The 11920-nt window shown below is 26.3% G+C and overlaps 1 protein-coding gene across 1 annotated transcript in view; it reads right to left on the reverse strand.

Annotated features, from left to right (window-relative positions):
- Positions 1–2544: 2544 nt before the first annotated feature.
- LOC117182922 overlaps positions 2545–11920 on the reverse strand; it is a 79499-nt gene continuing 70123 nt past the window's right edge. Inside the window, exons 6-8 of the mRNA XM_033376035.1 lie at positions 7649–7796; positions 7396–7555; positions 2545–3916 (exon numbers count right to left, since the gene is read on the reverse strand). Of these exons, the coding sequence (XP_033231926.1) occupies positions 2693–3916; positions 7396–7555; positions 7649–7796 (1532 nt within the window). The 3' untranslated portion in view covers positions 2545–2692. The remainder of the gene's footprint in view (positions 3917–7395; positions 7556–7648; positions 7797–11920) is intronic.

Consider the following 11920-nt stretch of genomic DNA (forward strand, 5'->3'; position numbering starts at 1 on the left):
AATCAATATATTTTGTTCATATTTTAAACAGGGACGTGTATTATTTAAGGAACCATACTTAAATTACGTAAAATCTCAAGAGAGGGGGGGGGGCATTTTGTTACGAATTGTTACGGTAGGGGGGGCAGGTTCTCTCATGTACTTAATTTTTGCAAATTCACCAAAACTTTCTCCTGAAGATTATCTGTTTAGTTATACCTTTTTACTAATTATACCTATTACCTTTAGTTTAAAATTTATATTTTGCTGCTGGTAATTCAAGTGAAATTTTTTTGGATGAAAACTATTTTTTCAGAAAATTTTCCCTTTTGATTGAAAATCTCATCTCTTTAGTAGGAATATTCCATTTTTCTTGGACAAAAATGTATCTTCTTTTTTTTTAATTCAAGTATTTTCTATAAAATTTACTTTTTAATTGAAAATTCGTATCCTTGTGTTTAAAAGTAAATTGAAATCTTTTTGGATGAAAATTCAATTCTTTTTTTGAAAATTTGTATTTTTTATTTAAACATTCACCTGCTTTAGTAGAATTTGAATTTTGCTATGACAAAAATGCAACAGCTTGGTTGAAAATTTTACGATATTGTTAAAAAGTCCCACTTTTTGGTTAGAATTCGACTATTTAGCAGAAAATTAACTTATTGTTTACAATTCTTATTTTGATGTTGGAAAGTGAACTGGAATCTTCTTTGGATGAAAATTTAACTATTTTTTTTAAGTTTAAACTTGAAAACTCTACTGTTTTTTTAGAAATTGAACTACTTCGTAGAAAATGTACTTTTTGTTTATAATTTATATTTTGGTGTTGAAAAATTATCGTTTTTTATTTGAAATTCATCTGTTTAACCCGAATCCGGTATATTTTTGTTTTGTTTTTTGAGATATCGTTGTGAAACGTTAAGGGGTCATTAGCTGACTTCTAAACTGCCTTTAAAAAAATTATGGGTGTAGTGCGGCTTTTACTTTCCGAGATAAAGGGCGTACCATATATGGTAAGTGGGTTTTAAGCTCAAAGAACGGCCGCAAACGCGATTTTCCTTTTACATGTGAGTCGTACCATATATGTTACTGTAAGTGGATTCGGGTTAAGTACAAATTTAACCTTTTTTTTGATAAAAATCCAACTATTTGGCAGAGAATTAAACTATTTTGTTAAAATTTCATATTTTTTGGTTGAAAAATTCGTCTTTTCCATTGAAAATTTTTTTTTTTCGTAGAAACTTTTTGTGTTAAGAAATTCATATTTGTATCTTGAAAATTCAACAATTTAATTTTTTTATTACCAAATCATATGTTTTAAGAGAAATTTAATATTTTTTAGATAAAAATACAATATTTGGTAGAGAATTCAACAATTTTGTTAAAAAGTCATCCTTTTTGGTTAAAAGTTCTTCTTTTTGGTTAAAAATTCAATTTTTTCCGTAGAAACTTATTTCTTGTTTAAGATTTTATATTTAGACCGTGAAAAATCAACTGTAATATTTTTAGAGAGAAAACTCAACTATTTTTTTCGAAAATTCATCTTTTTGATTTTAAAAAATCATACTTTTTAGTATAAATTTCATTTTTTATGAAAATGCAACTTTTTGTTTCCAAATTATCCTTCCTTGCTTGAGTATTCAACTATTTTGTTAGAAAGATTTGGTTTATTCACTTTGTTAAGAAATCATTTTTTTCTAGACGATTTATAATTTTAGTTAAAAATTCATTTCCTTGGTTGAAAGTTTAATTATTCGTTAAGGAATAATCTTTTTTAATTGATAATTTAACTATTAACAGTTTAGTCGAAAGGCTTGTTTTTGGTTTAAAGTTAATTTTTTAGTTGAAAATTCTCCTTTGGTAGTAAAAAAAAATAATTTTCTTGGTTTATAATTTCATGTTTTTTTGCGTAAAAATGCATCACTATCATTGGAAATTAATTTATTGCTAAGAAATCACATTATTGATTGACAATTTAATTTTTGCAGAGAGAATTCGACTTTTGGTTTGAAGGTTCAACAAGTTTGATCAACTTTTATTACTTTATTGAGTGAAAAATCTTTATCTGTTGAAAATTCTTTTTTTTTGGTTTTAACAATCTTTTTTTTTTATAAATTATTATTTTTTATCTTTTTCGATCGTAAATACAACTATTATGTTAAAAATTATGTTAAAAGTAACACACGATAAAAATGTCTGATACTTGAATATTAATTAATGATCAAGAAAAATGAAAAATTAGTCAATGAAAAATTAGGAATTTTTGAAAATGAAGTTCTCGGACACTGCTTAATTCTACTAGGGATAACTATCAAAAGTGTCTAGTAACTGAAAATTACGCACACTAAGAGAGGAGGAGGGTCGAAATATTTTTTTACGGTTCGTTACAGAGAGGGGGGGGGGGTATTAGAGAGGGCCTTTACGTAATTTAAGTGCAGCCCCTAGTCAGATGTCCTATCTAGAGCAAAAATGAATATAATACAGTTCTGAAATGAGTCAGCACACTCTGCGTTAGATGTACTGCAATGAAACACATTAGTAAGAAAAACACAAAAATTTGCATACGGTATAGACAAGAACAATCCTTTTCATTGGCAGAGATCGTTGAGCTATTTCAAAGAAAGAAGGAGCATATCAATGATGGGAAGGGAGGCACGATTTAAATACTTTTTTCAATTTATATTCATAGAGTTTGAAACCTCAATTATTTTCGTCACTCAAAAGTTTTCCTCGTTCCACGAGTTGGAGAATGAGACATTTGCCTAATTCTGAATCTTTCTCTGAACATTTCTGCACTCCCAGAGCTTTGTGTAGCTTCAGTACAATTTTTCTCGTCTGTTCTTATAACAGTCTTTTCATTTGGAAAATCTACATAATCACTTTTCTCTTCAGTCTTGGCTTTCTCAATCTTTGGCATATATTTTTCAGTGTTCAGTTCTTTCGAAGTCGAGAGTGTATTATCAGTTAGTGTATTTTCTGAACTTATACTTGATGATCTCGACCTGTTGTCACTGCAGTCTGACGTTGCCGGACTGGAATCATCGTGCCTGGCTTTGTCCTTCTGATCCTTGTGCAAGGCACTATGAAAGATATTTTTTGGAATAGTGAGAAGTTTCGAAAATCCATCTTTCGTCTTTGCCTTGTTCGGTTTTCTACTTCTTAATTTTTGCGTATCACCAGAATCAGTGAAGCTCTTCAACGTGCCAGTTTTGATAACCAAAGTTGCCTTCAAAGCTTTCTCTGATTCCGCATCCTCCAGATCTTCAACGGAATTAGAAGTTGGAGCCCTTGGTGCTGGTTTTTTATGATACTTTCCTGCTCGAAGTTCATTGTCTGAATTACTTCTCGATATATTAGGTGTTGACCAAACTTCCAGAGCACTAATACTGCCGTAAGTTTGCACTAGGTTCTTTCCATGACCAGCATCGTCATCAACATCAATATTTTCTTCGTCAGAATCATATTTACTCAGGCCTTCTTGAGAAGAAACTATATTAGAAACAGCTTTATGCGCATCTTTTAGGAGCTTCTTCAATTCATCAAACTTCTCCTTACAAATATCATCTGTGAGTTTGCCCATGTCAATTTCGGTACTTGATTTTTGGTGGGATTCGTTTTCGTTTTCGGGTGTTACTATTTTGGGAATTGAATAAGCGACATTTCTATTTGAAACCGAAGTTTCATCCTCAAGTTTCTTTTTGTTCTCTCCCTCGTCAGGGATGAAGAATTTTAGATTCCTTGTCGACTGAGCGTCGGAGGAATCTTGAGTTTTAGAAAAATTGGTGTTTATGTTTAGAAAATCATTACATGCCAGATGTTGAGAGAGGAATGAAAGGAGTTTCAGCGCCTGATCGGCGCTGAGGAATGTCGGGGGATCAGGTAAAGGAAGTTGATCTCGATACGGAAGACTGTTGTGGTCAGAGTCCTCTTCTTCTACCTTCAAACGTTATAAGTACACATTAAAAAAAAGTATAATTATCTTACAGGGTTGCTGCAGGTCAGGGAATTCCAGAAAGTCATGGAAAGTCAGGGAATTTAAAAATGGTTAGGAAATTTTTAATAATCTGAACTTAAAGTTAATTTTATTATTTGTTTGAAAATTCAAAAATGTTGTCAAAAAGCCATTCTTTTGGTTGAAAATTCAACAAGTTAGTCCAAAATTGGTCTTTTTGCGTTAAATTCAACTGTTTTGGGTTTAAAATTGCCATGTTTTTTCGTTGAAATATCAACTATTACGTTTTTTGTACAAATTCATCTTTTTTAGTTAAAAAATCACCTACACAGTTGAAAGTGAGACTACTTTGTTAAAAATTAGTTTTTTTATTTATTTGAGAACTACATTTTGCAACAGCTATTACATTTTTTCTTTAAAAATTGATATTTTTAATTAAAATTGATCTTTTCTGTAGAAAAATTTAACTATTTGGTAAAAAATTTACGTATTTTGTTAAAAATGCTTTTTTTGATGTAAATTGAACAAATTTGTTAAAAATTCTTTTTTTTTTGTTTTCGCTTGTTGAAATATACATTTTCAACTGGAAATTCTATATACTATGCCATGCGTATTTGAAAATTTATCTTCTTCAGTTAAAAATTCAACTATTTGTTGAAACATTTATATATTCTGTTGAAAATTTATTTCTTGCTTGTAAATTGATCTAATTTGTTGAAAATTCGTTTTTTTTCTTGTTAAATTTTTTTCTTTAGTTAAAAATTAATTTTTCAACTGCAAATTTTACTATTCCATGTGTGTAGAAAATTTCTGTAATTTATTCAAAATTCTTCTTTTGTGGTAAAACATTAATATTCTTGGTGACTAATACATCTTAAATTCTCTTTTTGGTTGAAAATTCATTTCGTTCGTTGAAAATTGAACTATTTTGTTAAAAATACATTTTTTTGTGTTGGAAATTAGTTTCTTCTGTTCAAAAATAATTTTTTAACTCAAAATGTATCCTTTTTTTCGGTGAAAATTTATGTGATTTGTGGAAAAGTTGTATTTTTTGGTTGAAAAATTTTTTTCTTGTTGAAGATTCATAATTTTAGTTGAAAATTAATTTTTTAAATTGAAAATTGAACTATTACAATTTTTCTGGAAAGGTATTTATTTCTCCACCTGAAAATTGAACTAATTTTTTAATTAAAAATTGATCTATTTTGTTGCATTTTTAACTGCAAATTTAATTACTTCCTGATTAGTTAAAATACTATCTTCTTCCGTTGAAAATTTTAGTATATGGTTGAAGAAAATTCCTATACCTTGTTGAAACTTCATATTTTGTGCCCAATTATTAATCTTCTTGGTGACGGATTCATCTTTTTGGTTGAAAACTAATTTATTTGGTTAACAATTTAACGATTTTAGTGAAAATAAGTTTCTTTTTTAAGTTTATTTTTTAAACTGAAAATTTAGCTATTCCATTTTTGCTTGAAAATTTATCTTTTTGACTTGAAATTATTGTATTTTATTCGGAATTTAAATTTTCACTGAAATATTACTATTGTATTCTCGTTTTAAAATTTATATTTTTTAGTTAAAAATTCATGTATTTTATTGAAAATTTGTCTTTTTTGATAGAAAATTAATCTTTTGTATCAAAAATTCATTTTCTGGTTTAAAATTCATGATTTTAGTTAAAAAATGTTTTGAACTGAAAATTCAACTATTTAGTTTTCTGTGGAAAATTGATGTTTCTTATAGAAATTTAATTTTCTTGGTCGAATATTTATCTCTTTGGTTTCAAAACTTAACATTTTGGATAAGATTTGTTGAAAATTATTTTTTTTTGTGGGAATACCATCTATGACCATTTTTGTTGAGAATTTATTTTTTTATCGAAGAATCATGTCTTGGATTGGAAATTTGACTTCTTCGATGAGAATTCCTTCTTTCTTGTTTGAAAATTCATTTTTCTAAATGAAATTTGAAATAATCCACTACTAGTTCAAAATTTAAACTTTTTATTGAAAATTTAAAGTGTTTTGTAGAAAATTCGTATCTTTTTGTTTGGTAGAAAATTCATCTTGTGGGTTAAAAATTAATTTTTCTGGTTTGATACTTATAATGAAAATTGAACATTCTGGATAAGATTAGTTGAAAACTGAAATTTATTAATGGAAATTCCAACTATTAAAATTTTGGTTGAGAATTCATTTTTTATCGAAGATTCATCACTTTGGTTGGAAATTTGAATACTCGATTAAAAATGTCTTTTTTCTTGTTTGAAAAATAATTTTTCAACTGAAATTTGAATTATTCTACTGTTACTTGAAAATTGATCGTTTTGGTTGAAAATTTATTTTTTTGGTTTAAAATTATTATTTATTACAAATTAATTTTTTTAACTGAAAAATTTATTATTATATTTTTGGTTGAAAATTCAAGCATTTTATTGAAAATTTGTCTTTTTTGGTATAAAATTAATCTTTTGGGTTAAAACTTAGTTTTTTCGTTTAAGACTCATGATTTTAGTTAAAAATAAATATTTTTGATGAAAATTTAACGCTTCCGTTTTTTTTTTTTTGAAAAATTAAATGATCTTTTTGTATATAAATTTAATCTTCTTGGTCAAAAATTTATCTCTTCGGCTTGAAAATTCGACATTCTGAATAAGATTTTTTTCTTTATAGACGGCAAATTCAACTCCTTTGTTAAAAGCCCTTCTTTTTTATTTAAAAATTAGTCGGTTTTGGTCGAGGATACAACTAATTTGTTGAAAAATTTTTATTTTGTTGTAAAATAATATATATTACAATTTTGTTGAGAATTTATTTTTTGCATCATAGATTTATCACTTTTCTTGGAAATTTGAGTACTTGGCTGAATATTCGTTTTTTCTTGTTTGAAAATTCATTTTTTTAAACCGAAATTTGAACTAATCCACTGTTGGTTGAAAATCACTCTTTTTTGTCAAAGCTTAATTTTATAACTGAAGATTTAACTGTTTTATTTTTGGTTGAAAATTCATGTATTTTGTTGAAAATTTGACTATGTTGTTGAAAATTCCTTTTTTATTCTTTTAAAATTAATTGTTTTAACTGGAAATTTAACTCTTCTCTTTTTGATTTAAAATGTATTTTTTTTAGTTAAAAATGCAATTATTTGATTGAAAATTTCTTGTCTTTTACGTATGCCATACGTAATTTGTGGAAGACACCTTATATACTTATGTATGACTGTTGCCAATGAAAGTGTTTAAAACATATTTAGAAAAGAACTTTTTTTGCTTTAAAATTATTGATCTTCTAGATGTAAGTTTTTTTTAGACCTAAAATAAAATTGTAGAATGGTCAGGGAAAATGAAAAATTGTTCCGAGAAAAGTAAGGAAAATTGAGGAAATTTAGAATTTTGTAACAACCCTGTCTTAGATCCTGAGCCAAAAGCTCGGCCAAGAGTGACTGGTCTCAAAACTGACCTCGGGTGCTTTTTTCGTAGTCGAACGTGGCTTTAGTCGCGTTCTTCCACCGACACTCGCTGTCCTGACGAGAGCTTCACTATGAGCCGATCCTCGATGATTGTGCAGAGCCTCACCACTGCTGTATCCGCTGGATATGTCTTCAGATGATCTAATATTACTGAAAAGATGATCGAATTGATCATTAAAGGATATAACGAACCAAATAAATTTATCTGAATTTAAAAATTAAGAAATGTGAACTAGCGCTTACTTTAAACTAACTATAGGCTCGTCAGACCTTGGCTGTCTTACTTCAACATCTACTTCAGAGAAGTACATATCGACTCTGTTATGCGAAGATTGAGTTCTCCTAGGACTATATCCTCTCCTGCCTACACGTTCTCTTCGACGAGGTTCGACTGGAAAATAAAGTATAATTATATTTCTTGAGTGCAAAATAGGCTGGGCTAAAAATCAGGGTGGCCATTTAAATCACAGCAAAAATTTCTCCGTCGTTTCCCGATTCGAAAACAGTTTTGACGGTCAGTGAAATTGAAAAATTTGACATCATGCAAATAATTTTTAGCTAAAAATATTAACACTTTCAATCAAAAGTTAAACTATTTTCATTTTAAATAGTTTAAAAATCCTTAAAAAGCTTCAAAATTTTATTTCCAACTCTTAAAATATCCACATGTTGTTTATCATTTATTCAAATTTTAAATTATTTTTGAATTTTTTCAAAATTTCTAAACATCTTTTAAAATGATTCGAATTCTTCCTAATTTTTTGTTTAATCTTACAAAATTAAAAATATTTCCTTAAAATCTTCCACATTCATTTTTGACAATTTTGCAAATTTTTTGTTCGAAATCTACAAAAATCTATATTTTGTTTTAAATTAGTTAGTGGACTATTTTCACCGAAATTTCGGTACGAATAGTCACATCTTGTCGGTATACTTAGACATTTCGTTTAATATATTTGAAAACATTTCAAATTTTACATTAATTTTTTATCTTTTCAGACCTTCTAAATCTCTCTTCAATTTTCTCGAATATTTCCTCGGAATGATGGGCTTTTAAATAGTTATTGAACATCAAAATTCAACAATTTTACATATAAATTAAATTTTTTTCAAATACAAAAATACAAATTGTAAAGCTCAAAGTTTATTTTCGAATATTTGATTTGTAATTACTGATTTTCCATGACCAATCATTTATCTCTAAATATTAAGCAATTGCTATTTCTCCTGATTAAAAAATTTCAAATTTTAGGGTAAAACAAAATTTTTAATTTAATAAAAGCCTCTAATTATGAATATATTATTTTGATGTCGTTTAAAATTGAAAATAGTTTATAAACATTCAATCGGGCGCTTGCATTTGCTTAACTACTAAGATTTTGCAATTGAAACATTTTACATTTTAACATTAAAATCATTAAAATTGGAGACTTAAAACGCTACTAATTTTTAATTTTTTAATTGTTTAAAACTGCATTTTAAAATTGTTCAAATGAAAAATGTACGCTTAAAAATTAAAATCCAAAATGGAAAATTTGCAAGTAAAAGATTTCCGAATTACTCATTGAAAACTGAATGATATCATAATTGAAAAATATATGAATTCAACTGATTATTTGCAAAACTGTTGAAATCAAACTTAAGACAGTTTTTTTTTTCTAAAAAATTGTAAAATTCCCGGTCAAAAAATAAATTAACCGTAATTTTTCAGGTTGTCCTGGTCCAGCGGCCACCCTGTGAGTTTTTTGGTTTAAAATAACATAAAGGCAAGACATTTTGGCCGATTTAAAATTAAAAAATTTGAAAAAAGCTAATAAAATTCTAAAGAAAAAATTTATATTTTTTCTATTTGAAAAAACCTAAATTTCATAGGATAACATTAGTTTAAGATATTGTATCATGAAATAATAAGCAATGCAAAAATTTACAAAAAAATTTTTTGTTGAAAGTGTATTTTCTATAATTATCAATAATCGAACGTTTTTAAAGTTATATTGCAAACAATTTGGGTAAAACCAATTTTACCGTTGAGCAAATTTCTCCTAAGGTGATTCATGTTGGTATTGTAAATAAATTTAATAAACAAATGCATTATTTGGGAATTTGTCGACGGAAACATTCGATTTTTTCAATTTCAGTCCTTTAATTGGGTACTACATGATAATTTCATCAACATTCGTATTTAGCTAATAAATTGTAAGATTTCTCTAAAGAAATTTTATATACAAATGCGTTAATTAGGAAGATGACGAAAAAAATCGTTTTTTACAATAACAGTCCTTTTAATTTTCGTCCCTAATTAATTTTATTGTTCTAATAAGGTTTCAGTTTCAGGGTCGAGTAGAATTACCTTTTTCTTCCACTTTTATCTATTAACGTAATTTTGTATCTATAATTTTTTATATTATATGATATTAGAAAATTAAAATTAAAATCATAACTTTTGTTTAAGGTAGATTTTTTTGAAAATTAGCAAAAATTACAATATTTTAAAATGTATTTTTTTTCATTAAAAATGTTGCTTTCTTCTTAATTTGATTTTTGATTTGATTTTTTTTAAATTTGATTCAAAAAATTAAAAATTAAATAAAAGTCATATTTATTTAATATTACTTTTTGATTAACGCTAAATATCAAATACTATACACACAAAAATTGTACATAGCCACTTTTTAGCACTAGCTATTCTAGATTTTTACAAATTTGATATTTTGTCCCCACCCTACGTTATAGGGTTGTTTAAATTTCGCTACAAAATTTTCAGGGTTGCTACAGAAGTTTTTTTTAAATTGCATGTCTTTTGCAAGTTGCCAAGTCTAGATTAATTAATACAAATGTAAAGGGTCCTTCAACAGTTGCTGAAATAAAAAAATGTATTAAAAATTCCTTTTGGGGGGGGGGGGAGATTAAAACACTTAGTGAAACTTTAATATTCTTTTTAGAAAATTCAACTTTATTATTAAAAGGTAATTTTCTTTGTTTGGAAACTAATTCTCAACTGAAAATTTAACTATTCGCTTTACAACTGAAAATTTATCTCTTACAGGTGAACTGGTTTGGTGAAAAATTGATCCAATTTGTTGAAAATTCATTTCTCTTTTGGTTCAAAATGAATTTTTGCTAAGAATATAAGTTTTTTTTTGGTAGAAAATTAAGTTTTTTGCTGGAAAATTAATTTATTTTTCTTGTAAATTCCTTTTTTCTGACAATTATTTTCTTTAACTGAAAATAGAATCTTCCACTTTTGATTGTAACTTATCTTAAAAATAAAAAAATTTTATGAAAGAGTAATTAAAAGTAATTTTTTGGTTGAAAATTTACCTACATCGGTAAATAATTCAACTTTTTGGTTGATCATTATGTTTTTGTTGAAAATTTGTCTTTTTTGACGGAAAATGAATATTTTTGGGTGAAAGTTACTTTTTTTGGAATTGTAATTAATTGTTTGAAAGGTGAGCTAGTTTCTAAAACATTTATTTTTTTAGTTGGAGATGCGTAATTTTAATTGAAAATTCATCTGTTTGGTTGAAAATACAACTATTAATCATATATTTTGTTGAAAATTCGTCCTTTTCAGTAGGAAATCAATCTCCTTGATTAAGAAATCTTGTTTTTGTGTAAAAAATTAAACTATTTGGAAGAAACTTAACCTACTTTTTTGGACAATAAATAATGTTCTTAAAATTATATAAAAATCCTCTTTTTTTTGCTTTAATTCAACTGTTTTTAATTTAAAATTAAAATATTTTTTATCAACCTATTACATTGCTCGTTGAGAATTCATCGCTTTTAGTTTGAAATTCATTTCTTTGTAGAAAATTCAACAATCTTGTTAAAAAATAATTTTATTTATTCAGGATTCATATTTTTAGTTAAAGTTTCACCTCTTAGGTTAGAAACTTTAATATTTTTTTGAGAAATCCCTTTTTTTTGGTTAATAATTTATGTTAAAACTGAAAATTGACTTATTTCAGTTGAAGATTTATCATATTAGTTGAAAATTGATTTCTTTGGTTGAAAATTTGACCATGCTGTTAAAAGTCTTTCTTTCTTGGTTAAAAATTATTTTTTAAACTGAAAATTTAACTATAAATTTTTATGGAGAATTTTTTGTTTTTGTTTGAAAACCCAACTATTAAGTTGAAAGTTTATATTTTTTTATTTGAAAATCCAACTAATTTATTCAAAATTGATCTCTTTGGTTAAAAATTTGATCTTTTTTTCTTTGTAAATCGTTGTATTTTGTTGAAAATTAATTTTTTTAATGAAAATTTAACTACTCCAGTAGATGATTCGTCATTGTAGTTGTAAAATTCATATCTTTGGTAGCAAAAATCAAATTTATTTTTAAACTGAAATTAATTAATTTTTAAACTGAAAATTGAACTATTCGATTTTTGCTCGAAAATTTAGTCTATTTAATTGAAAATTCAACTATTTCGTAAAAAAATTTATTTTTCTTGGTTCTCAATTCAAGTTTTTGCTGAACATTAAACTATCTGATTAAAATTATAT

The sequence above is a fragment of the Belonocnema kinseyi genome, chromosome 2 (genome assembly GCF_010883055.1).
Source record: "Belonocnema kinseyi isolate 2016_QV_RU_SX_M_011 chromosome 2, B_treatae_v1, whole genome shotgun sequence".
In the NCBI taxonomy this organism is placed as follows: Eukaryota; Metazoa; Arthropoda; class Insecta; order Hymenoptera; family Cynipidae; genus Belonocnema; species Belonocnema kinseyi.